At 39.1% G+C, this 22,790-nt stretch overlaps 1 protein-coding gene across 1 annotated transcript in view; it reads right to left on the reverse strand.

The window, feature by feature from the left end:
* LOC146521366 (polyamine-transporting ATPase 13A2-like) overlaps window positions 1-22,451 on the reverse strand; it is a 35,843-nt gene extending 13,392 nt beyond the window's left edge. Inside the window, exons 1-22 of the mRNA XM_085154938.1 lie at window positions 22,299-22,451; window positions 18,469-18,554; window positions 15,782-15,949; window positions 14,912-14,970; window positions 14,744-14,810; window positions 14,578-14,657; window positions 14,392-14,469; window positions 14,236-14,305; window positions 13,795-13,929; window positions 13,608-13,674; window positions 11,350-11,481; window positions 7,096-7,257; window positions 6,392-6,502; window positions 6,261-6,307; window positions 4,882-5,070; window positions 4,569-4,775; window positions 4,238-4,357; window positions 3,972-4,119; window positions 1,150-1,261; window positions 938-1,062; window positions 618-784; window positions 195-269 (exon numbers count right to left, since the gene is read on the reverse strand). Of these exons, the coding sequence (XP_085011064.1) occupies window positions 195-269; window positions 618-784; window positions 938-1,062; window positions 1,150-1,261; window positions 3,972-4,119; window positions 4,238-4,357; window positions 4,569-4,775; window positions 4,882-5,070; window positions 6,261-6,307; window positions 6,392-6,502; window positions 7,096-7,257; window positions 11,350-11,481; window positions 13,608-13,674; window positions 13,795-13,929; window positions 14,236-14,305; window positions 14,392-14,469; window positions 14,578-14,657; window positions 14,744-14,810; window positions 14,912-14,970; window positions 15,782-15,949; window positions 18,469-18,501 (2,352 nt within the window). The 5' untranslated portion in view covers window positions 18,502-18,554; window positions 22,299-22,451. The remainder of the gene's footprint in view (window positions 1-194; window positions 270-617; window positions 785-937; window positions 1,063-1,149; window positions 1,262-3,971; window positions 4,120-4,237; window positions 4,358-4,568; window positions 4,776-4,881; window positions 5,071-6,260; window positions 6,308-6,391; window positions 6,503-7,095; window positions 7,258-11,349; window positions 11,482-13,607; window positions 13,675-13,794; window positions 13,930-14,235; window positions 14,306-14,391; window positions 14,470-14,577; window positions 14,658-14,743; window positions 14,811-14,911; window positions 14,971-15,781; window positions 15,950-18,468; window positions 18,555-22,298) is intronic.
* Between the last annotated feature and the right edge of the window lie 339 nt (window positions 22,452-22,790).

The raw sequence follows: 22,790 nt of genomic DNA on the forward strand, positions 1-22,790 counted from the left end.
ACTTGGATGAGTGACGAAACGTTTCTGCCACTGAAAACGCTACATCCAGATGAACAGAATCAACTTTTGGAGATTTTTACAAATATTATGACAATTCAAGCAAAGCCTTTTTTTCACCTGGTGTGGACTTACATTCATTCCTCTAGTTTTCCAAAATCACATTATTCTCACAGAGAACACACAGCTCACTTTACCTTCGGGAGATAATCAGGGAAATGGTCACAGAGGGCAGCAAACGACTTGCCATCAATAGCCAAGTGATAGTCACCCTAATGCAGACCAGAGAGGAAAAACAAAACATCAGCGACAGTAACCACACTCTATCCTGACATTTGAAAAATTCATCTCGTGGTTGTACGGTTATCCATGTCACAGTGAAAGTCAGAGTTTAGTTTAGTATAAAATGCTCCAATCACCCAGTGATGCATTGAGCAATCATTTGCTCTCATATTTGTAGACACACAGATGTCCTGGGATGATATCAGTGATGATGTATGCTTGGATGTTTTTTAACTTTGGTTTAACTTTAACCTCAGAACAGAGACCACCTGTCGGTAATAGAGTACAATCCAGACTGAAGACTAGACTGCTGCATGAATAAGAATCTGAGTAATAACCTCTGCTGGACACTGGTCAGGATTGGTTCCTTGGTTTTCCAATCTGAATTTCAGGGTGGGGGCAGCCTGGTCAGTGTGGGCAGTTGCTGTGACAAATATCACATTTTCATCAGATCCCACCATCTTACAGCTTTTTGCGACATTAACAGCTGTCATAAGGTTGTCTCCTGTGTGAATGAGGACAAAACAGACAAAGCCTCATGATCATCCACTGAAATATCTAATTTTGATATTTATGTCAAAGACCAAAGATCAGAGAAACTGTGATTGTGTCTGAAACGTCATGCTTTACACCAAGAGACGTTCACAAAATTCCTCACCAGTGACCATCACACTGCGAATGTTTACGTTTCTCAGGACGTCAATGACTCCTGCACTCTCAGGCTTTAATAGGTTCTTCATCATCAGGAACCCAAGGAAATGCATTTCCTTTTCTACTTCCTCTCTGTGGACACAAAGCCAGAGCTGTTGCAGCTTATTTAAGCAAAAGAAAGAGAAAATTAACTTATTCACTTTGCTGAACTGTTCTCACCGTTCAATGTTGTTCAAATCAGAGTCCACATCTACTTGTTTATAAGCCAGTGCAAGCACACGGAGGCCTTCACTGGTGTATTTGCACAGTTTGCTGGAGAATTGTGCCGGCACTGTCATGTAAAAGCAGTGAATGCAAAAGACATGAATGTAAATTTAAGCAAAAAAAAAGAAAATCAAAATCATTGCAAATGAACTACACCTACACATTTGAAAGATGAAGGAATTACTTAAATATGTCTAAAACATCTTAGTGAATTTTACTTTAAAGTTTTAGTAACCAAAAATAACAACTTTGGTTCTTTGTTTGTTTGTTTGTTCTTTGTGGAGCCGACTCTATATGATATCCTTTTCTTGCAGACTCTACACTCTGGTTCCAGATTTTGCTTCTTCTCTCCATGTCACTCATTTTCTTTACGCCCCTCCTCCATCTGCTTGGTGCAAAAACAAGGCTCTTGTGCGGTGTGAAGTGAAGCAAAGTGAGAGAGTGAGAGGGTGAGAGAAATAAAAAAAAAAAAAAAAAAAAAAACACGGCTCCTTCCCATCGTTTACTTCAAAGAGCTGGCTCTAAGAGCCGTTTCATTCACGACCAACACATCACTAGTGTCATTATGCAGATGACACCCAGCTCTATCTATCCATAAAGCCAGATAACATCATTTAGTTAAACTGCAGGAATGTCTTGAAGACATAAAGATCTGGATGGCCGCTAACTTTTTGCTTCCTAATTCAGATAAAACTGAGGTTATTGTACTCGGCCCTGAAAAGCTTGGAAATATGGTATCTAACCAGATTCTTGCTCTGGATGGCATTACCTTGGGCTCCAGTAACACTGTGAGGAACCTTGGAGTCATTTTGACCAGGATATGTCCTTCAACACACATATTAAACAAATATGTAAGACTGCTTTCTTCCATTTGCGCAACATCTCTAAAGACGCTGAAAAACTAGTTCATGCTTGTATTACTTCCAGGCTGGACTACTGCAATTCATTATTATCAGGATGTCCTAAAAACTCCCTGAAAAGCCTTCAGTTAATCCAAAAAGCTGCAGCAAGAGTCCTGACAGGGACTAGAAAGAGAGAGCATATTTCTCCTGTTTTGGCTTCCCTTCATTGGCTTCCTGTTAAATCCAGAATTGAATTCAAAATCCTGCTCCTCACATACAAGGTCTTAAATAATCAGGATCCATCTTATCTTAATGACCTTGTAGTACCATATCACCCTATTAGAGCACTTCGCTCTCGCTCTGCAGGCTTACTTGTTGTTCCTAGAGTATTTAAAAGTAGAATGGGAGGGAGAGCCTTCAGTTTTCAGGCCCCTCTTCTGTGGAACCAGCTTCCAGTTTGGATTCAGGAGACAGACACTATCTCTACTTTTAAGATTAGGCTTAAAACTTTCCTTTTTGCTAAAGCATATAGTTAGGGCTGGACCAGGTGACCCTGAATCCTCCCTTAGTTATGCTGCAATAGACGTAGGCTGCCGGGGATTCCCATGATGCATTGAGTTTTTCCTTTCCAGTCACCTTTCTCACTCACTATGTATTAACAGACCTCTCTGCATTGAATCATATCTGTTATTAATCTCTGTCTCTCTTCCACAGCATGTCTTTATCCTGTCTTCCTTCTCCCACCCCAACCGGTCGCAGCAGATGGCCCCTCCCCTCCCTGAGCCTGGTTCTGCTGGAGGTTTCTTCCTGTTAAAAGGGAGTTTTTCCTTCCCACTGTCGCCAAAGTGCTGCTCATAGGGGGTCATATGATTGTTGGGTTTTTCTCTGTATCTATTATTGTACGATCTACTGTACAATATAAAGCGCCTTGAGGCGACTGCTGTTGTGATTTGGCGCTATATAAATAAAACTAAATTGAATTTTCATACCTCAGCCTTTCCTCCTGGTTCCCTTCATTAATTATGTCTTCCTGACAGCCATCCTTCACTGAGATCATTTCTGAATAGGCTTTAGTGAACAGTGAATGATCAGGTGAAGGTCCAGATCATCTCTCAGGTCCTGTGTCAGGGCTGCTGGATTGTTTCCTCTTTATTTAAGGAAATGGCTCTTCAGCTGCTATAATGTTTTTAGACTTCACACTTCTTTTGTCCAATTTCTTCAGATTTTTAAGAACACACCGCTTACCATGCTGACGTATGCCAAGGTTTCAGATAACAGCTCTTTGGAAATCATATTGTTGGTGGAAACATACTATGTAATGTAAACTGTCTTTGTTAGAAGCTTTTTCATTAATTTATGTATGATGGGTCAGAGGCTTAACAAACTGTAACAGTCATCTGAAAATGGTCAGATTAAAAAACCTTCAGAAAGTTGGAAGACTATTGGTGAAGAGTGTCTTGATGCATGCTCAGTCATCCAGGTATGTGAATCCCAAAAGTTGATTCTGTTCATCTGGATTTAGAATTTTCAGTAAGAGAAACGTTTCTTCACTCATCCAAGTGACTTCTTCAGTCTTTTTTCCCCAATCTTATAAACACCTACAGGCCAGTGGACACTCTTTCAATGATGAAGATGTACACATTGTGGAAAGGGAGGAACGCTGGTTTGAGTGGGGAGTCAAGGAGGCCATTCACGTAAAAAGGGAAAGACCATCTCTGAATTGATAAGGGTACATCTTTCACCATCTTACAAAGCTGTGATTGCAGCCATTCCCCAACTCTCTGTGAATGGTACTCATGGTTTCTCCCACTGAAAATGCTGCGTCCAGATGAACAGAATCAAGCTTTTGGGATATTGGTGAAGAACAACTTAAAAATTATATGAAAGTCTGGATCAGGACGTTTGCACATTATTATATAGAATTTGTGACCAAACCTGTTTCAGGCCGACAGAGGCTTATCACCATCTCTGGTGATCCTTTCATGAAAGCGAGAGCTGAGTCCCATCCATGTGCCACAGTCACTACACTCATCCTCTGCAGGCCAGAGGAAAAGGGAAACCTTTGCACAAGCGCAACTGCAGACTGAGAGCAACATGAAAGAGAACAATAAATGCATAACTCCAGAAAGCAGACTTAAAAAGAGATTACTCATTCTACAAAAACATGAACTCATTATACGAATAATGATAGCAAGACTCACTATTTCTCGTGACTCTTCGTCCTGGCGAGACTGAGTTGGAGGTCTCATCAATGCCAAAACTTTGTGCCTTCCAAATGTTGCAGGCACCACATTCCCATCTCCCTCAGGCTCATGGAGAGTCTAGAAAGTTACAAAAAATATACTGATCAAAACTAATCTAAGCTAACCTAACCAAGCACATTGAAGCAATTGTTGCTGTGATTTGGCGCTATATACACAACTGAACTGAACTTAATTGCCTTAAAAAAAACACATCAAAAGTAATGAAATGACAGACATGCAAAATGAAATGCCTTGAAATTAGTTAATTAAAATATCTATTCATTCATACCCAAGCAGTGGACTCAACCATTTTGAGCTCCAGAGGGTCTCCTTGGGGCTGACCTTCTAGCAGGGTAAGAGTGTGACAGCAGGCCAGGCTGAACAGGAGGGGCTTTGGAAGGAGGAGGCTGGGGTCATGGACAAGCTCAGAGAAACCATCAGGTCCTCCCTCAATCACTCCTTCCACATTCATACCCCCCTCTGTCAGAGTTCCTGTCTGGGAAAACAAATGTCCTCTTATTAAAAGAAATACTTACATGTAAATAAAGTGGAACTCATCTCCACATGCACACTGAGCTTCTGGTAGCATATTCCCTCCTGACCTTGTCAAAGCAGAAGAGAGAGACCTTCCCACAGACGTTGATGCGTGGTGGATCGATGCAGTATATACCCTGTTTCTTCAACCTTTTCTGGGCATAGATAGTGCCAGCAGTCATGGCAAGAGGCAGGGCAGGTGGCACTGCAATGGTCACAATATCCAAGCACCTAACAATCAGCTCCTGCCAGGTTGCCTAGACACATCAAACCACAGATTACTCATGGGTTTAGGTAAATAATAATGAATTTCAGTTTTATTTATATGGTAACAAATGACAAAAAAAGTGGTCTCAAAGTGCTTTATATTGTAAGGTAAAGCTCCTAAAAATAATACAAGGAAAAACTCCCTTTTAACAAGACAAAACCCACCCCAGGAAGAACCACGCTCAGAGAGGGGTGGCCATCTGTTGTGACCAGTTGGGGTGAGACCATAAGAAGACCAATTAAAACCTTCATTGAAGCTGTTTCTGTGCTTTGATGAGCTCTGAAACCTGACTGAAGCTCTTCATATAAACCACTCCTCTGCAGATGGTCTGTTTGGTGTTTTGCAACTACTCTCTCCAAAATTTCTAAGATAATATAAATATTGAAGGAATGTGTTAAGCGTTACACCAGGGAGTCGTGAATACATGGATACATATGACAGAGAGGGGTGGCATGGAATGAACATGAGGGGAACAAGGGAACAGAAGACAGAAACAAGACACAAGGACGCACACACAAAGACACATAAACACAACACAGAGAGGTGCACAAACACAAGAGGGGCCTAAAGGACAAGAAGCTAAAAACATACAATAAACTCAAGACTGCTAAATTAACCTAAACCATAACATAATACAAAAATAGACAAAAAAACACAAGAAACACAAAATTCTGGGTCAAATGACCCAGAACCATGATAGTTACAGCAAAAAGACATCTGAAATGAATTCCCCACTTCTCTGTATGTCATTATTGTACAGACAAAATGTCTGAGAAATCAGACAAGAACTCAGAGTGAAATTGGTGGATGATAGATAACAGCAAACAAAAGTGTTTTCTGAATTCTCCAGATGGGTAGACAGGGCTAAGAGTCACGCTTAAAAGGGAATTATAACTCTGTCTAGGACTTCTTTCTGAGTTTTCTCTGTATTATTTTAGGGTCTTTACCTTGCAATCAAAAGCACATTGAGGGACCTACCATGACTTGGCACTATATAAATTAAATAGAATTGAACTGAATTGGATTAAAATCTGTGGTTGTGGTTGATCCAATAATCAATCAACCAATCTTGGAGCAGACAGTCTTTGTGGGGATGGGGTTTTGGGGGGATGACAGAGGCAAGATGAGAAGATATAACAGGACATAAAATACACTGTCTAAATTAAAACCAGCACTTACATTCTGTTTGTAGAGGGTCACAAAAATGTAAATAGAGCCACAGAAAGCTGCAGAAAGATGATGTTGGAGATGTTGGAGCAACTTTTAATGGTTTAAAGGTTCAAAATCTGTCAAGTTGCCTTTTTTCTTACCAACAATGCCCAGCAGGAGTAGAAATTTGCCAGCATCTTGGTGAAAGCGGAAGTTGATTGGCTGAGGGTGCAGAATGGAGCTGACTAGGTGACCTTTGGCTGTAAAAAACCCTGTGGAAGAAAATTGGCGAACGTACAGAAACTGTAGGGTGGCTTAAGCAGTTCCTTTAAAGACATTTTGTTATTCTAACAATCAGTTTCTCAGACTTGGATTATCTAAGTGTTAAACTGAAAGAACAATTCCATTTTAACATAACATCTGTTTGGACTTTGGTAGGAAGCCACACAGACACAAGCAGAATAACAAGTGTCATCTTCATGAGGCGACGGCACTAACTACTGAATCTCCAGGTAACATCAGGTTTTTAATCACAACTGAAAAACATATCTTTCCTTTTATAAGTAGAAACTTGAGATTTCTTTTATTAAATGTTATGCATAATTATTAGGATATGTGTAAGAATACAGTAAGAACAGGAGTAAAACTGTGGGAGGACCCAGTCCTCTGATGTTAGGACAGATGTTTTATTCTTATTTATTCTGCAAACACTAATCTTTAATGATGATGTCAACACAGGTAACCACACACTAGATTAAAAAAAAAAGGTAACAGGAAGTTTTTGACATGACTTGACTAAGGGTACCTTGACCACTCAGTAATATCTGTGCTTAGAGGCACTGAGCTCATCAGTTACTCTCCTTACCAGTGTTTGTGACAACAGCAACAGCACCATCATCTCCCGACTTCCCGCATTTGGCCTGAATGATCTTAGTACCAGAGAACAGGGTGTGTCTGTGCTCTGTGTCTGACCTGTACTGCCTGTCACCTGCCTGCAGTGGCGTTTTTAGCTCTGGGACACTTTCACCTGGACAGAGATAACAAAAATAACTTCTATTAAAAAATTCTTCAAAGGAAAATTTGAAATTAACTGGAAGAGGTTAGCATACTGACAGGCCTGGAAACTCACCCAATAGAGCGTTTTGTTTTTCGATTTCATTCAAATTTTACTAATTTTTATCAGCTGCCCCAGGCTCCACAGCAGCAGGGAGGCCCCGCATCCCAGATCCCAATCGGACGGCAACACCTCCTCCCAGCCCCCCCCGCCCCGATGGCCATCCGAGAACGGGGGTGTGTGAAGACCCCAAACCTCCCTCCTCTCGCCCATGTGTAGTTTTGCTGCGTGTTGTTCTAAAGTGCTTTTAAAACACGGGCGAGCATGGTGCTGCTGCCAGAGAGCAGCAGGTGTTAGCACGGCCCCTCCCGAGAACCCTCAATGTCTACATGGATTTAAAATTGAGAGGTGGGCACCGGCGCCAGAGGTGAGGTTGAATACACAGACTGTCCTCTGCCCACCCCCAAGGCCCTATATGTATGTGTTATGAGAGTGTGAGTAATGTGGATGTCTAAGTTGTGGAATAAAATTGAGGCCTAACCTGGGATTAACTTGACTATGGTAACTATGAGTTAACTTTTATTATTATTTTTAGACCTTTATTTATCCGGGTTAAAATCTCATTGAGGTTAAAAATCTCATTTCCAAGAGAGACCTGGCATCATGGCAATAAAAGTCAAAAATACTTGTACCACATAAGTGTATAACATTTAAAACAAATACAATATCCTGTACAAACATGTGAAAAATATACAATAACAGATCTTTAAGAGTGACATTAAAAACAACCACACTGACGTAAAGAGTTATTCTCTCGTTCATTTAAGATGGACTTCAAGTTCCCCAAGGAAACCAATTCTAATAATTTCAGTTCTTTCTGCAGATTATTCCAGGGAACAGGGGCAGCATATTTAAGAGCCTTTTTATCCTTTTTGGGACAATCAATTGTATGATATTATGAGAATAATTGGTTGTGCTTTTTACCCATACCAACACATTAATTAGAGGGAACCAGCCCAAGGAGAGATTTATAGATAAAGACCAACCAATGGGAAAGTTTGCGAATATACAAAGATGGATATTTAGCAGCAGCACACCATTAACAATGATGTACACAATTTCCATAGGCAGTAAAAAATGTAAAGCACAATGTTAGACAGTATCCAACATCTTTATGTAGTGGGCAGGTGCATTCATAAAAAGCAGGTCACTGCAATCCAATAAAAGTAAAAAAGTTGAATGAATCAAGTGTTTCCAAGGAGAAACTTGACTGATTTCTAAAAAAGTAACTTTTAATTTTTGTTTTAACTTAGTTTTAACATGAACATGCCCTGAAGAGAACCATGAGAACACTAGAAACCTGCCATGACATGGAGGGATGCAAAACACACAACCTGACGAAGACTATCCCAGTTCAGGGTCTGCAGCGTTAAACGGCGATTACGTCACAGCGACGTGATGAAGGCCGTCCAATTCAAAGGCTGCTCGAAATGTGGCCCACAAATGCGTCCTTCATTTCTCTGAATTTTAAGGATGGGTTGGTATCCTTCATGGCCCAACATATCCCAGACTTCATTACGTGGGTGTGGATAATTTTGCCGAAAAAAAAAACGGCGGATGGCTGAAGCGGGGTGGACGAAGAGTAAACTTTCAAAAGTAAGTACTGAATATTATGTCACTTATTTATGTGCAAATGTTTAATAATGAAGAACATTAAAACATTACTGTTGGCCACATGTCAGCAGAGTTATGTGACGTTAGCGATGTTTGTACTAACTTGGTTTTAATGCCTTTACTTTAAAATATACGCCGTTCAATAGTCGACCTTAATCTTACAGAGAATGTGATGATTTTATGGATAATTAAAGTCAGTCTTATATCCACAAACACAACAAGCTGAAAGTCAGTGATGCTGCTTGGTTTGCAGTCCTGAATATCACGGCACAAGCAGGATTCACTGCACTGTTAATGTTAGCTAGCTATGTTTACACACATATGTAAGCAATGAGCCAAATTTAGTAATGCCAACATATTAAACGAACAATATTTGTTTCTTATATATAACAGAGACAAATATTTATGACACAAATTAACATAATGACACAACAGGGGAAGTAGAACAAAGCATGGAGACACCTGACTCTTCACAATAAAGCAGGAAACATTGAGAGATGTGACATGACAGCATGACTTGAATATGGAACACACAGATAAGAAATGCATGACAACTAAGACAGAAGACAAGAACAGACTCCCAGAAGGGGACATAGATGGAAACCTAAACTAGAATTAAACTCAACCAAATCCTAACTAATAATGGCAACATCAGAACTAAACATATATTGAACAAAATATAAGAAATCAAAATATACAAAATGAACTCAAAATGCTGGGTCACAGATGATGGCATAGTCCTGGCTCTTTTCAGAGTTTTGGGATTGTGTTTGTTTAAATATTCAATTTGATTCCTGATTTGTGTAATGTTTAAAGTTATATATATATATATATATATATATATATATATATATATATATATATATATATATATATATATATATATAAGCTCTAAAGTTACAGCCCCTTCCTTATACAGCAGAGCTTCTGAGACCTTGTCAGTGTCCCAGCCTCCCTGATCCTTCAACTGGGGTTTTCTGACTGTCCCTTACGAAAACCAGTGGTGCACAAGTTGTGGAACAGCCTTTGTCAGCCAATCAGGTCAGCTGATTCTGTCATTTGTTTTCAAAGGACTGCTGAAAACCCCTCTTAGTAAGTAAGTAAGTAAGTAAATAAAGTTTATTTATTAAGCACTTTTCATAGACAGGTAGTCACAAAGCGCTGCACACAGAGATTAAAATAAAAATAAATATAAAAAATAAATAATAAATATGCTTTTTACATTTTTATATTTTTCATTTACATTTAAACTCTATATTGTGTATACTGTGCAGTTTGCTATTTATCGTACTCTTACTATAGTTACAAATATTTGCATGTATTTTGGAATGACCATAGGTTTGATTATGTGTCTGTTTATGTGTGTTTTTTGTGTAATTTATGTATTGTATGTTTGAACATGTATACTTATCTTTAATGTGTGGCTTTTATTCAAACGGTGAAGCACTTTGTAACTCTGTGTTTTGAAAAAGCACTCTACAAATTAAGTCATTATTATTATTATTATTACTTTTATTATTATTCTCTTGCGTCAAATCTCCTGTATTTAGTTCATTTATGTCTCGTTGTTTTCCCTGTTGTCTTACTGCCTGTTTTATTTTGAAAGTTAGTGTTTCTGTGCTTCACTTTTAGTTTTGGTTCCCTTGTCTTGTCCTCTGTGATTTAGTTCAGCTCTGTCTCATTCTCCTCAGCTGTCTCCACTTCCCTGATTACCCTTCTGTGTGTGCATATAAATGTTGTCCTCCCATTGTGTTTTTTCTAACTATAGGTTTCAGTAGCTTATAGTTTTGTAGTGTTCCTTTTGGTTTGTGGGCTTCTTTACCACCAACAGACAATAAACTCACTTTCAGTTTAACTCTGTCTGCCTTACTTGAGTAGTTTTTTTCTGGCTACTTTTTACTCTCACTCCCTACATTTTTCAGCAAATATCTGTGCTTTCTACTCCTTACATTTTCAGACTGACTTGCTTTTGCTTTGACCCATGGTGATAGATCCTTCTCTGTGGCAGGTCCCAGACTTTGGAATAGTCTCCCCTTAAATATTAGATCTGCACAAACACTTGAGCAATTTAAATCATTACTAAAGACACATTTCTATGCCCTGGCGTTTAACACATTATGACCCAAGCATTTTGGTCTTATTTGAATTAGTTTTAGTTATTGTTTTAATTATTTTATTGTCCTATTATTGTTTTTTATTGTTATTATTGTATTACATTGTTGCTTTTTAATGCCATTTTTATATTGTTAAGCACTTTGTGCAGCATCAGCTGTTTGAAATGTGCTATATAAATAAATTTGACCTTGACCTTGACCCATTTGTAGTGAGTTATTATTTTGTTAGGGCAGCAATAAACTCTTTCTGGTTTTCCTTTTGAGGTGTGCTATGTACCTGTAAGCATGCTCTCATCAACGAGGCACTCCCCAGCCAGCAGCACAGCATCACATGGAAGCAGCAGACCTTTCTGTGGGATGATGAGACAATCACCGGGGACCAGGTCTATCGAACTCACACATTCCTTTGCTGGGAAAACATAGAACTCAGAATAACTATATATAATTACATTTATGGGTTTAATACAGAAAACAACAAACAGATAAAGGTAGCCTTGCTTTTTTTGGCCAAGTAGAGAAAAACTTGCAGCGGGGCAGTTTCCATCCAAGGACGAAGGGACTGCGATGAAAATTAGCACTTCAAAGTCTGAGACCATGGATTGGGGATGAGGTGCTGATCCATGTGGAAGAGCTCAAGTATCTCAGGGTCTTATTTATGACTGAAGGCAGACGGGAGTGGGAGACAGAATGACTGATTGGTGAAGCATCTGGACTGACGTGGTCACCGTAACAGTATATTTTAGTGAAGAGGGAGTCAATCTACATTTCTATCCTCACTAAAATGGATGACTTAAAGCTATAGCTGATATATCCCATATCTGGCACCAAAACCTCTGAACTGATGGACAGAACATTTTGGTGTAAGCTGACTGATAGATCATCCTCCCATTTTGCAATAGGAAGGGATAATGATTCATCTATTTTGGAGAGTGTCCTGTATATTTTCGATAGTAATTTGGGAGTTTTTAGACTAAGAAATTGTAGCACAATAGGTGGTGTTCATAATTCGACTTGATTAGGCTTAAATGTCTTTTATCCTATCCTAGCTCTCAAACATAATAAAGTCTGTTCCAAAAATATGTTCCAAGTATTTAATATCTTCCTCTGGGAAGTTAATCAGACTATTGTTCTGTAGTTTGTTGTTCCAAATGCATGTACATTTGCATGGGATTAGTGAGGACTTATCTTTAGAAACTCCCATGATGTTGTCAGAGAGGAGCTGATATTGATGCTTTTAAAGTATATGTGTCATTTGATGTTTGAGCTAATGAATGGTAGGTCTGAAATCTCTGTATTATTGCCTAGTGCCTGTTATATGTCTAGCCATGGCTTATTGAAGAAGCTATGTTTTAACCATCCTGAGATGAATTCAAACCTGTTGGCAAAAACGAGTAGTGTTGAAAGTAAGATAGAAATTTATTCAACATAGTGTATTGATGACATATTAAGCGCCTTGAGGCGACATTTGTTGTGATTTGGCGCTATATAAATAAAATTGAATTGAATTGAATTGAATTGAATATTTTAAAAATATCATCTTTTTATCAATACCAATATTACTTTGGCACCACTGGGTTATATATGTATAGGATAGCTGCACGGCAGTGGAAAATTCCACTGAGTAGGATGGTGTTAAAAACATGCCCGTATTTGGGTATGACGGCATTTTCAGGAAACGGTTGTGGGTGTTTCAAGGATGAGCTGAAGGTATTGTCCACCACCATGATATGATATGTCATGAGCAGGGTGCCTGGAGTGAGCTTCACTAGGAGATGGGTCCGTGGTAGGAGATCACCTCGGGGAAGAAGGCCCCAGTCCGAATGTGCCGTACACGTTTAAGGTAATACAGAAAGCTTTTGTTGGACTTGGAAAGAAATATGGTCACATTGGATGTAGGTGCTGTGAACCAAATGATTTTATGTGATGGACTGAAACTGATCAAGTTATTACACAGTTCTAGTTACATGCTGTCATGAATAATTAATTAACATAATAATTAATAGTCCACATAAACCTTTCACGATAAAGTTGAAGATCCTGTTGAGATTTTTCAAAATAAACTGAAATGATGACAAAATACATAGAAACATGCATACAAATACAATACAAAATACAAACATCATGAGAATGTTTATGTATGAGAAGCAAAAAAAAAGCCATCAGGTGCTCAAAACAAAGTTTAGACTCAAAGGTTTGAACAGGCTTTTACCCGCAGAAAGCCATGTAGTAAATACTCACAAAGAAAACGGCAGCCGTTACTAATTATATCTAAAAGTGTATAGTGTCATCGGTGAAAACACTCGACTCCAGGTATACGATGTCCAGCTGAAAACACTTCACGCAAGTCGAGTTGCCCGAGAACCAAAGAATTTACAGAAAATGTAAATTTTTTGCAATATATTTTGTTATCGGGATGAGAAATGTCTTATCTCAGATTATGAGATCTTGGTCATATCGCACAGCCCTACCCCTCTGTCTGTGTCATCAGTAGCTGTATATAGTAGTGATGGATGTATGAATGCACTTAAAACTCACCTCCTGAGTTTCTGAGGATCGTGATGTCTGTGACCAACATGGCCATGTTATGCAAAGTGGTAGATTGCTTTGAAGTAATGTAAAAAAAGAAAAAGAAAAAAAAGAAGCGTAATTAATTATTAACATTCATTTTCAAAGACAAACCAAATAAACTGTAATTTAATACTGTGTCACATGACATGCTCACTCTGCGGGTCTCATAAAGTGAGTAAACAATGGAGACGGCAGAGAGTAGAAGGACCACTGTGGCATAATAATAATAGTTATCACTTATCCAAAGGACAATGCCAAACAGCTGGAACACATAGAACGGGTTGAGGATCTACGGAAACAGAAAAAGATAGAAATAGTTTAAGAGGTCATTTAATGTGACATTTCTATAAATTAAGTGTCTGCACACCAGAGACCCACGCTACACTTCTACGTTTCCACTGCTGTGTTCAATAAAGCTTTGTTAAATTCTCAGTCTGATTGTCCCTTGAGTCTGCTTTTTGGTTCAGCTCCCACACACTGGCCTTTCGGCCCTTGACATTAATACTTCAAATATTTAGAAGCACTGTGATTTAAAAAAATACATGTACATAATAATAGTAATAGAAATATAATAATAATGTGATTATAATCCCACCTCCTCAAACAACAACCTTATCCAAGGCTTTACTGGTACATTGATGAGGTTGGCTCCATATATGCTTCTCCTGAAAAAGTCATATAAAGAAATTACAGTCATCCTGTTGGATTAAAAACAATCTGATCATTTCTCCATTCATATATCCTTTCCTACCTTGAGCTCTGCTCCTGAGGACTCAGTCCGCTTTGGAAGTCATACAGTTTACTGCAGGTCCAGTCTTCATGAAGAGAACTAAGACCGGAGATGAGAAATTGTAGTAATATGTCAGTGGGCTCTGAGGTATTTTCTCCTTTTGAATTTAACAGTTAAATCTCACAGTTTTATTTCTTTTTCCAGTACCTAACACGACAGAAAGCACCCTTCCTGTCCACCCAGATGTATCGCAGCTCTTCAAACAGGTAGTACCGCAGCAGCGTTTTCTGTAAACAAGTAAAGCTCACTTTTTCCACAGGCTTGACAGAAATCAGTCAGCAGAAAATAATTTACTAAAGACAGCTCACATTACCTCCCCTGTGTACAGATGAACAGTATCTCTGCAGTCTGGCTCCTCTAGCTCTCCCAGCAGCTCCAAACTGTAAGGAATCAGCAAAGTTAGCTATACTAGACACATAGTTTTACTTCAGTGTTCTTCTAAATATGTAAGAGCTGACAGGTTAGAGGTGACAGAGCTGACCTGCCCTCCTCTACCTCCTCAGTGAGGACCTCCACCACAGACTGCTGGCCAGAAGAGTCCTGGGAAAAAACATATATTTTTTTTAAACATAAATTATTTTGATAAAGGTTTTGTGTTCTTGGAAACTACAAAAGAACGTTGTTGTTGTTTTTTGAACATACAGCTCAATCTACAACGTGGTCAAGAAGAAAAACTAAAAGCAACTGTCAAGGTTTAAAATTCCCTGTGCAAATTTACTCTATATATTCCAATTTTCCATGTCGGAACATGTTCACGTATGATGTGGGATCAAAACAACCATAAAAAAAACAAAGCAAGTGGCAGAACTATAACAGAGAGGACATTTAATTGAGAGCTTTAAATGAAAGAAATTTAAAATCCTGCTCCTCACATACAAAGTCTTAAAAAAATCAGGCCCCATCTTATCTTAATGACCTTATAATACCATTTCACCCCATTAAAGCACAAACTTGTGGTTCCTAGAGTAGGATCGGACAGATAGCCGCCCCTCCCTGAACCTGGCTCTGCTGGAGCTTTCTTCCTGGTAAAAGGGAGTTTTTTCTTCCCAGTGTCATAAAGTGCTTGCTCATAGAAGGTTATATGATTGTTGAGGTTTTAATTGTATTACTGTAGGGTCTTTACCTGTCTTGAGTAAATGTTTATATTTGGTTCTATATAAAACAAAACTGAATTGAATGGATTGATCTGATTTCATGTTAAATGAATGTGAAAGTAACAAAGCATAGATGGTAAACCTTCTTTTGCATGTTAGCACATGGAGGAATAATGTGGAACAAAATTGTAAGCAGGTAAATTAAAATTTGTAAAAAAAAAAAAAAAAAAAAAAATCCAGTGTCTGGGTGTCCTCACTTTTAATATTAGAACATCTGCCAAAGCTGGAGGGCAGGAACTGCAGCGGACAAGGACAGCAAACCGTGGCCACCAGTAAAATGCAATCCACAGGAGACCCAGGGAGAGCACGAAACCCAGACGACACAACCACACTCGCCAACTCACCCACTTATAACCCTGTAAATCCTGTTGGGACAGAGAGAGAAACACTGGATTACATCAGTTCACAAAAGCTAATTTACATGAATCCTGTTGACCTGTCAGGACCAGAGTGCACAATTAAAAGCTACTATTAAAGCGGTATGGCTTTGCAAAGTGTAGCAGTTCTAGAAGAGGATTATTTTTCACATGAAGCTCGTCTTTCCTTTTTGATCTTTTGCTGTCAGTTTTACTGATGTATTTTTCCTGATTTATCGCTCCGTGAATGACTTTGTTGTGGTGCAGGGGTTTGAATGTCCTTGTAATATCAGGAACTATGCCGTCAAATTGGTCTTTAGCAAAGGGCTGGGTTAGGTGCAAATCACAGGACCTTAAAAAACAAAACAAAACAGTGGGCCCTGATATCTTAAAAATTACTTTGTACTCTGTTATAAAGGGTCCAAAGTCAATTGGACAAATGACTCAAAAGGTATTTTAATGGGTAGGTGTGGGCAATTCCTTCATTGTGTCATTATCGGTGAAGCAGATAAAAGGCCGGGAGTTGATTTGAGGTATGGTGCTTTCATTGAAATATTTTGTCGTAAACAGACAACATGCAGTCAAAGGAGCTCTCCATGCAGCTGAAATAAGCCATCATTAAGTTGCAAAAACAGAAAAGACCCATCAAAGAAATTGCTACAATATTAGGAGTGGCAAAATCTACAGTTTGGTACATCCTCAGAAAGAAAGAAAGCACTGGTGAACTCAGCAACACATTAAACACCTGGACAGGGAAGACAACAGTGGTGGACGATCGCAGAATCATTTCCATGGTGAAGATAAACCCCATTCCAACAGCCAACCAAGTGAGAAACACTCTCAAAGAGGTAGAAGTATCAATATCCAAGTTTACCGTGAAGACAACATTGATTGAAAGAGGGTTCAATGCAAGGTGCAAGCCACACATAAGCTTCAAGAATAAAAAGGCTAGAATGGATTTTCTCTCTAAAAAAAATAAAAAAAAAAGGAAGCCAGCGCAATTTGGGAAAAACATTCTTTGGACAGATAAAATCAAGATCAACCTCTAACAGATTGATGCTAAGAAAAAAACATGGATACGGTGTGGAACAGCTCATTATCCAAAACATACCACATCATCTGTAAATCACAGTGCAGGCAGTCTGATGGCTTGGGAGTGCATGGCTGCCAGTGGCACTGGGACTCTAGTGTTTATTGATGACGTGACACAGGGCAGAAGCTGCCGCATGAATTGTGAGGCATTCGGAGACATACTGTCTGCTCAAACCCAGTTAAGTTTCATCATACAGATGGACAATGACCCAAAACATGAAGTCAATGCAACCCAGGAGTTTATTAAAGCAAAGAAGTGGAATATTTCTGAATGTCCAAGTCAGTCACCTGATCTTAACCCAGTAGGGCATTTCACTTGCTGAACACTAAACTCCAGACAGAAAGGCCCAAATAAAGCAACGACTTAAATGCTCCTCCAGTAAAGGCCTGGCAGAGCATTTAAAAAGACGAAACTCAGTATCTGGTGACATCGCAACACGTTCTCACTCCCAAAGCGTAACATTTTACGCTAGGTGACAAATCGTCAACATATTACGTTTTCGGCTACCCACCACGTTCCTGAATGACGACCTCGGAAAAATGAGGAAATATGAGAACCGTATGGACTCAATCTACACATGTTCGCTCTTTTTCTTCAAATCGTTTAGAAACACGCTATTTAACGTCATTAAAGTCCTGGTTAAGCTCAGGAAAAAGGTTATGGTTAGGGCTAGGGATAAGGTTAGGTTTAGGGCTGGAATACAGGGCTGGAACGTCTATTACCGCGGGAGCGTCATTGCACTGGATTTCAGCCATAACCCGCCGCGTACCATAAGAACGCTGAAGGTCTCCTTTTGCCTCGGGAGTGAGAACGGGCTGGACATCCATGAATTCAAGACTTCAAGCTGTCATTGCTTGCAAACTGTTTTCAATTCAGTATTAGAAATGAACATTTTATTTTCAGTTATTTAATTTGTCCAATTAATTTTGAACCCCTGAAATAAAGGGATTGTTTTAACAAAAATGCTTTAGTTTACATTTTTATGCATCTTCCTGTCCAACCCACAGAATTAAAGTTGGAAGTCTGCACTGTTTTATGTACATTTCATGGTACACGTGTACCTGACCAAAACTAGAATAGTTGTCTCTACTCAAATATTTATTGGCCGAACAGTATGAATTCCCTCAGTATAGAAACAATTATACCAAATTATACCCAGTCCTGCATAAATTAAATGTTCTCATAATCTGAGACTGTGGATCTCTGAAGACATGATCACCAAAGTTAAGCCTAAAACATTTTATTAGTAATGACCACACAACATCTAAATGCTCACATTTTGGGTTAGTTTCTGGGCCAACAGATCTAAAGTACTTTTACCATCAGGATATCAAGCCCTGCAGTTTTTCTTACTCAACCTGTCATTTTAGTTTGATTCACTGGTGCTATATGTGTCAGAAAAGCTCAGGGTGCCGTACCCAGTGTTGCAACTTACCAGTGGTGAGAGTCCACCCTGCGGTTCCGTCATGGTCTACACAGCAGGATATGAAGACCAGCTCTGCTTCTGCGGTATTGTTTGACCTGAGTAACAAACACACTTTAAAGTCAACAGAAAACACTACCATGCTCCTCCACATATTTAGGTTTTCTTGTATTCATACTCAGATTAAATAAAAATATCAGCTTAATGTGTGTGTTCTAAACTGGGCTGAGGTTTTTTGGTTTTGTTTTCTACAAAAAGTCACATTTCCAAAATAAATGAATCTAAGCACTGCCCAATGTGAGTTATATTTAAATCACATCCCCATAAATGAATTAAGCCACTAAACAGATTGGATAAATCTTTAAAGCTCCCATAGAAATATGAGCTAACAAGAAGTTTGTTAGAAATTCATATCAGGACCAATAAAATCATTAAATAACAGGAAATATTTTAATGATATAAAACAAACAAAACAGAAAAAAGTAAAAGCAAAGACCTGAAACTAAACAAACCACTTTTGTTAGCACTAAATATAGATTAAATATAAATTTAGGAACTATCTAAGCTTACCATCAGTGAGTGCTGTGTTCCTGTCAGACTGACTTTAGAGGTTTGCACATCCGCAGGTCATTTAATGCCCGTGCGATGCCTCTAGGGCATCAGTCACACCCACCACAGACACAAACATTAAAATGAGCACAAACACAGGAAGTCTTCACTTCCACAGTTTATCCAGCTGTTCCTGGGGTCTGAATCCGCCTTCATCGTCCGCCACTGCTCTGAGCCCACAGTAGAGGGAGGACCCTGTGTGTGTGTTTGTTTATATATTCAATGACATTGACACCTGGAGGGGTGTGATTGGGAGAAACTGTCTCCCCGATGTGAACCTAAGTGGTGTTCTGTTACTGGACTCCAAAGCCAAGGTTACCATAACAAACACCATGTTTGAATATGGCATGTGCTGCAGGTTGATGATTGATTTTGTAATTCTAGCATCAGATCTTCAGCCATATGTTCTAGACACTCAGGTGATGAGTTGGATCAAGTATTAGGGGAGGATGCTGGACAGAGCTGGTGCACCTAAACATATAATGAGGGTGTGCCGAGCTGGGGCCCCTCCCTGATCCACAGATAAAGCACTTTTAAATAGAGGTGGCACTACCGTTTACCAATGACTAAAACTGCTTATCAATAAAGCAGTTTAGGAGAGACTGACTCTCACTTTGACATATGAAAGAGTGGAGTAGTCAGGCATTTCACCTGATCCATGCGAAAGAGCTGTGTGGGAGGGATGATGCACATGTAATATATTTTCATCATTTGAAAGCCAGAAGAGTGATGGTTTTTCAAGCCTGCGTGCACCTTTATTGCACAATACTAGTACTACTACTGCTAGGGACCAGCATTGGTCAAGTTACTTGAAAAAAGTAATTAGTTCATAATTACTGATTACTTCTCCAAGAAAATAATTCCACTTTATTGATTACTTATTTCAAAAATAATTAGTTACTTTATTACTTTAGTTACTTAAAAAAAATATGATACACACGCTGAATACGTAATAAAGCAGTAGAGCTTTCAGCCCAATTCTATTTTTTATGCATAATTCACCATATAAAATAGGAAAAAGTCACTTTTTAAAATTTGTTTTATTACTTTTAATCTTTTAATTTTATGTACATGTACATTAATCAGAAATTAAATTATATGCAACAGTTTTTGACTTGAAGAAATGTGTTAAACATTTAAACCTACTTTCTGCATATGCCAAAAAACACCCAGCACACCCCTGCGGGCGGTTTATCCTTCAAGCTCGGGTCCTCTACCAGAGGCCTGGGAGCTTGAGGGTCCTGCGCAGTATCTTAGCTGTTCCCAGGACTGCGCTCTTCTAGACAGAGATCTCTGATGTTATTCCCGGGATCTGCTGGAGCCACTCGCCTAGCTTGGGAGTCACCGCACCTAGTGCTCCGATTACCACGGGGACCACCGATACCTTCACCCTCCACATCCTCTCGAGCTCTTCTCTGAGCCCTTGGTATTTCTCCAGCTTCTCGTGTTCCTTCTTCCTGATGTTGCTGTCATTCGGAACCGCTACATCGATCACTACGGCCGTCTTCTTCTGTTTGTCTACTACCACTATGTCCGGTTGGTTAGCCACCACCATTTTGTCCGTCTGTATCTGGAAGTCCCACAGGATCTTAGCTCGGTCATTCTCCATCACTCTTGGGGGCGTCTCCCATTTTGACCTCGGGACTTCCAGGTTATACTCGGCACAGATGTTCCTGTACACTATGCCGGCCACTTGGTTATGGCGTTCCATGTATGCCTTGCCTGCTAGCATCTTGCACCCTGCTGTTATGTGCTGGATTGTCTCTGGAGCATCTTTACACAGATCTTGTACTCAGAGCTTGTTCTTGTGCTGCCATGATTAGTCCAGCCACTGGTAGGATTTCTGGATATCAACCACCTCCTCTATCTGCCGGTGGTACATACCGTCCGGAGGTTTCTCTGAGAAGGGAGGGGGCTATGGCTCCCCACACCCTCTAGCAGATCGTTACATGGAGAAACCTTTGGAATACAAGCACGCTCATCCACACAGGTGTGCACAGACACAAACTATGTCTTTATTGGTGGATACCTCAAAGCCCATTGTGCTCTGTCGGTCTTGCGTGCTGTACAATAACATTCAGTATTTAGTATTTACTGTTACATACACATATCTATGTTATTGCAGCGGTGTTGTGTTTATTGTGTTTTTCTCTTTTTGCATGTTTTCTTTTTTTTCTCTCAACAGGTGTCATTGAGACATTGAACACAAACTTCAGAATCACTGTCTGAAAATGTATATCCATTTTAGAAAACGACAGCAAAAACTTACTGTTGCTCTTAGGAGATGTGTTAAATCCTCAAAAATTATGATTATTGGGAAAAAATCCATATAAAGATAAAACGTTTGAGGTTGGTATAATTCATCTGCTGTCTCTGTATGTCAAAAGAAACCTACTTCAGGTTTATTCAAGAGAAGGAATGCTTTTTTAAATTTTTTTAAAAAAAATAACTGAATTCAAAAAAGAGAAATGCAACATGGTGAACTGACCACTGTACCAAACAGCTGAACCAACTGACTCTTCTTTCGCTTTGAAGTCCTGCTTTACAGACACATCTTATATTGTGTTCATAGCAAAACCATTCAACCCACAGTCGACCACATACACAATGTGACAGCAGTATTTCAATAAAAGGAAATGAACTTATTTCCAAAAAAACTGGTCTATGTGTAGAGACAACCTTCCACTTTGTCTGTCAGTGAATTGAGATAAACTTGTTATAATGAATAAAGTCAACAGATGTTTGGACTTTCCTATGAAACATGAGTGCAGGAGTCTCTCAGTACATCTGTTTACAGTGAGGACAAAGAAGCTGCAGAAAAAGACAGAGAGTAAACATGGAAAAGACGAGCAGCAGCAAATAGTCTGCAGGGAGAGGGAGCATGCAGCTGCAGCACTTTCTGGAAATCACATGACTGTAATCTGAGTACAGGAGGGTAACTGAGTACATTTCCTCCTTTTTCTTTTTTAAGAAGGCTTTTGGTTCTTCAGATGATAAAATACATTGAATCATTTAATATGTGATTTCACAGATGAAACCAGCCAAGAGTAAATCATATTCTTCACACTAACTCCACATGACATTCATCTGTAACCAGTAACCAGTAAAGTGAAGCTTTAATTCTGGTTCAGCTGGATTAACATTAAAAATCTGTGAATCCACTGAAGCTCACAGACTTCAGCCAACCTGTCAGATTACCTAAAATACTAAGAGATTTAATTTTAAACACTTACTGTTTTTCTGAAGGATCTCTGAAAACACTCTTTTGATCACCAGGATGGAAAAATTGAAAATAAATTTCCCAAGTGATTAAACAACAGTGAAGATAAATGAGCAGTGCGACAGATGGTACAGCCACAGAAAATGGTCTGTATTTCCGTGTCAGGTGTTTTATGTAAAGATGCAGCTTTGATCATTGTGACATCAGTGCCCACACTAATTCCTTAGAAACCACATTCCCTTCTGTCCCGGCTGTCAATGCAAACTTAACAAGTGTCACATATTCAAAGTAACAGACGGAACTAGTTCTACTTGTATCTAGTAAAACAAGTAGATGTGTAGAGACAACGTCCCATTCAGCTCAGTCTCTGAATTTATTAAACTTGGTCTAATGAATAAAAGTAAATCAAAGACAAAGCTTTAACCCTTTAAGATCTACCATAGAACCAAGTCCGCCAGAGTTAATCTTTATATTTTTAGATGCTGTAGTGCCATTTTTGGGAGTA

Source organism: Neolamprologus multifasciatus, chromosome 3 (assembly GCF_963576455.1).
Source record: "Neolamprologus multifasciatus chromosome 3, fNeoMul1.2, whole genome shotgun sequence".
Taxonomy (NCBI): Eukaryota; Metazoa; Chordata; class Actinopteri; order Cichliformes; family Cichlidae; genus Neolamprologus; species Neolamprologus multifasciatus.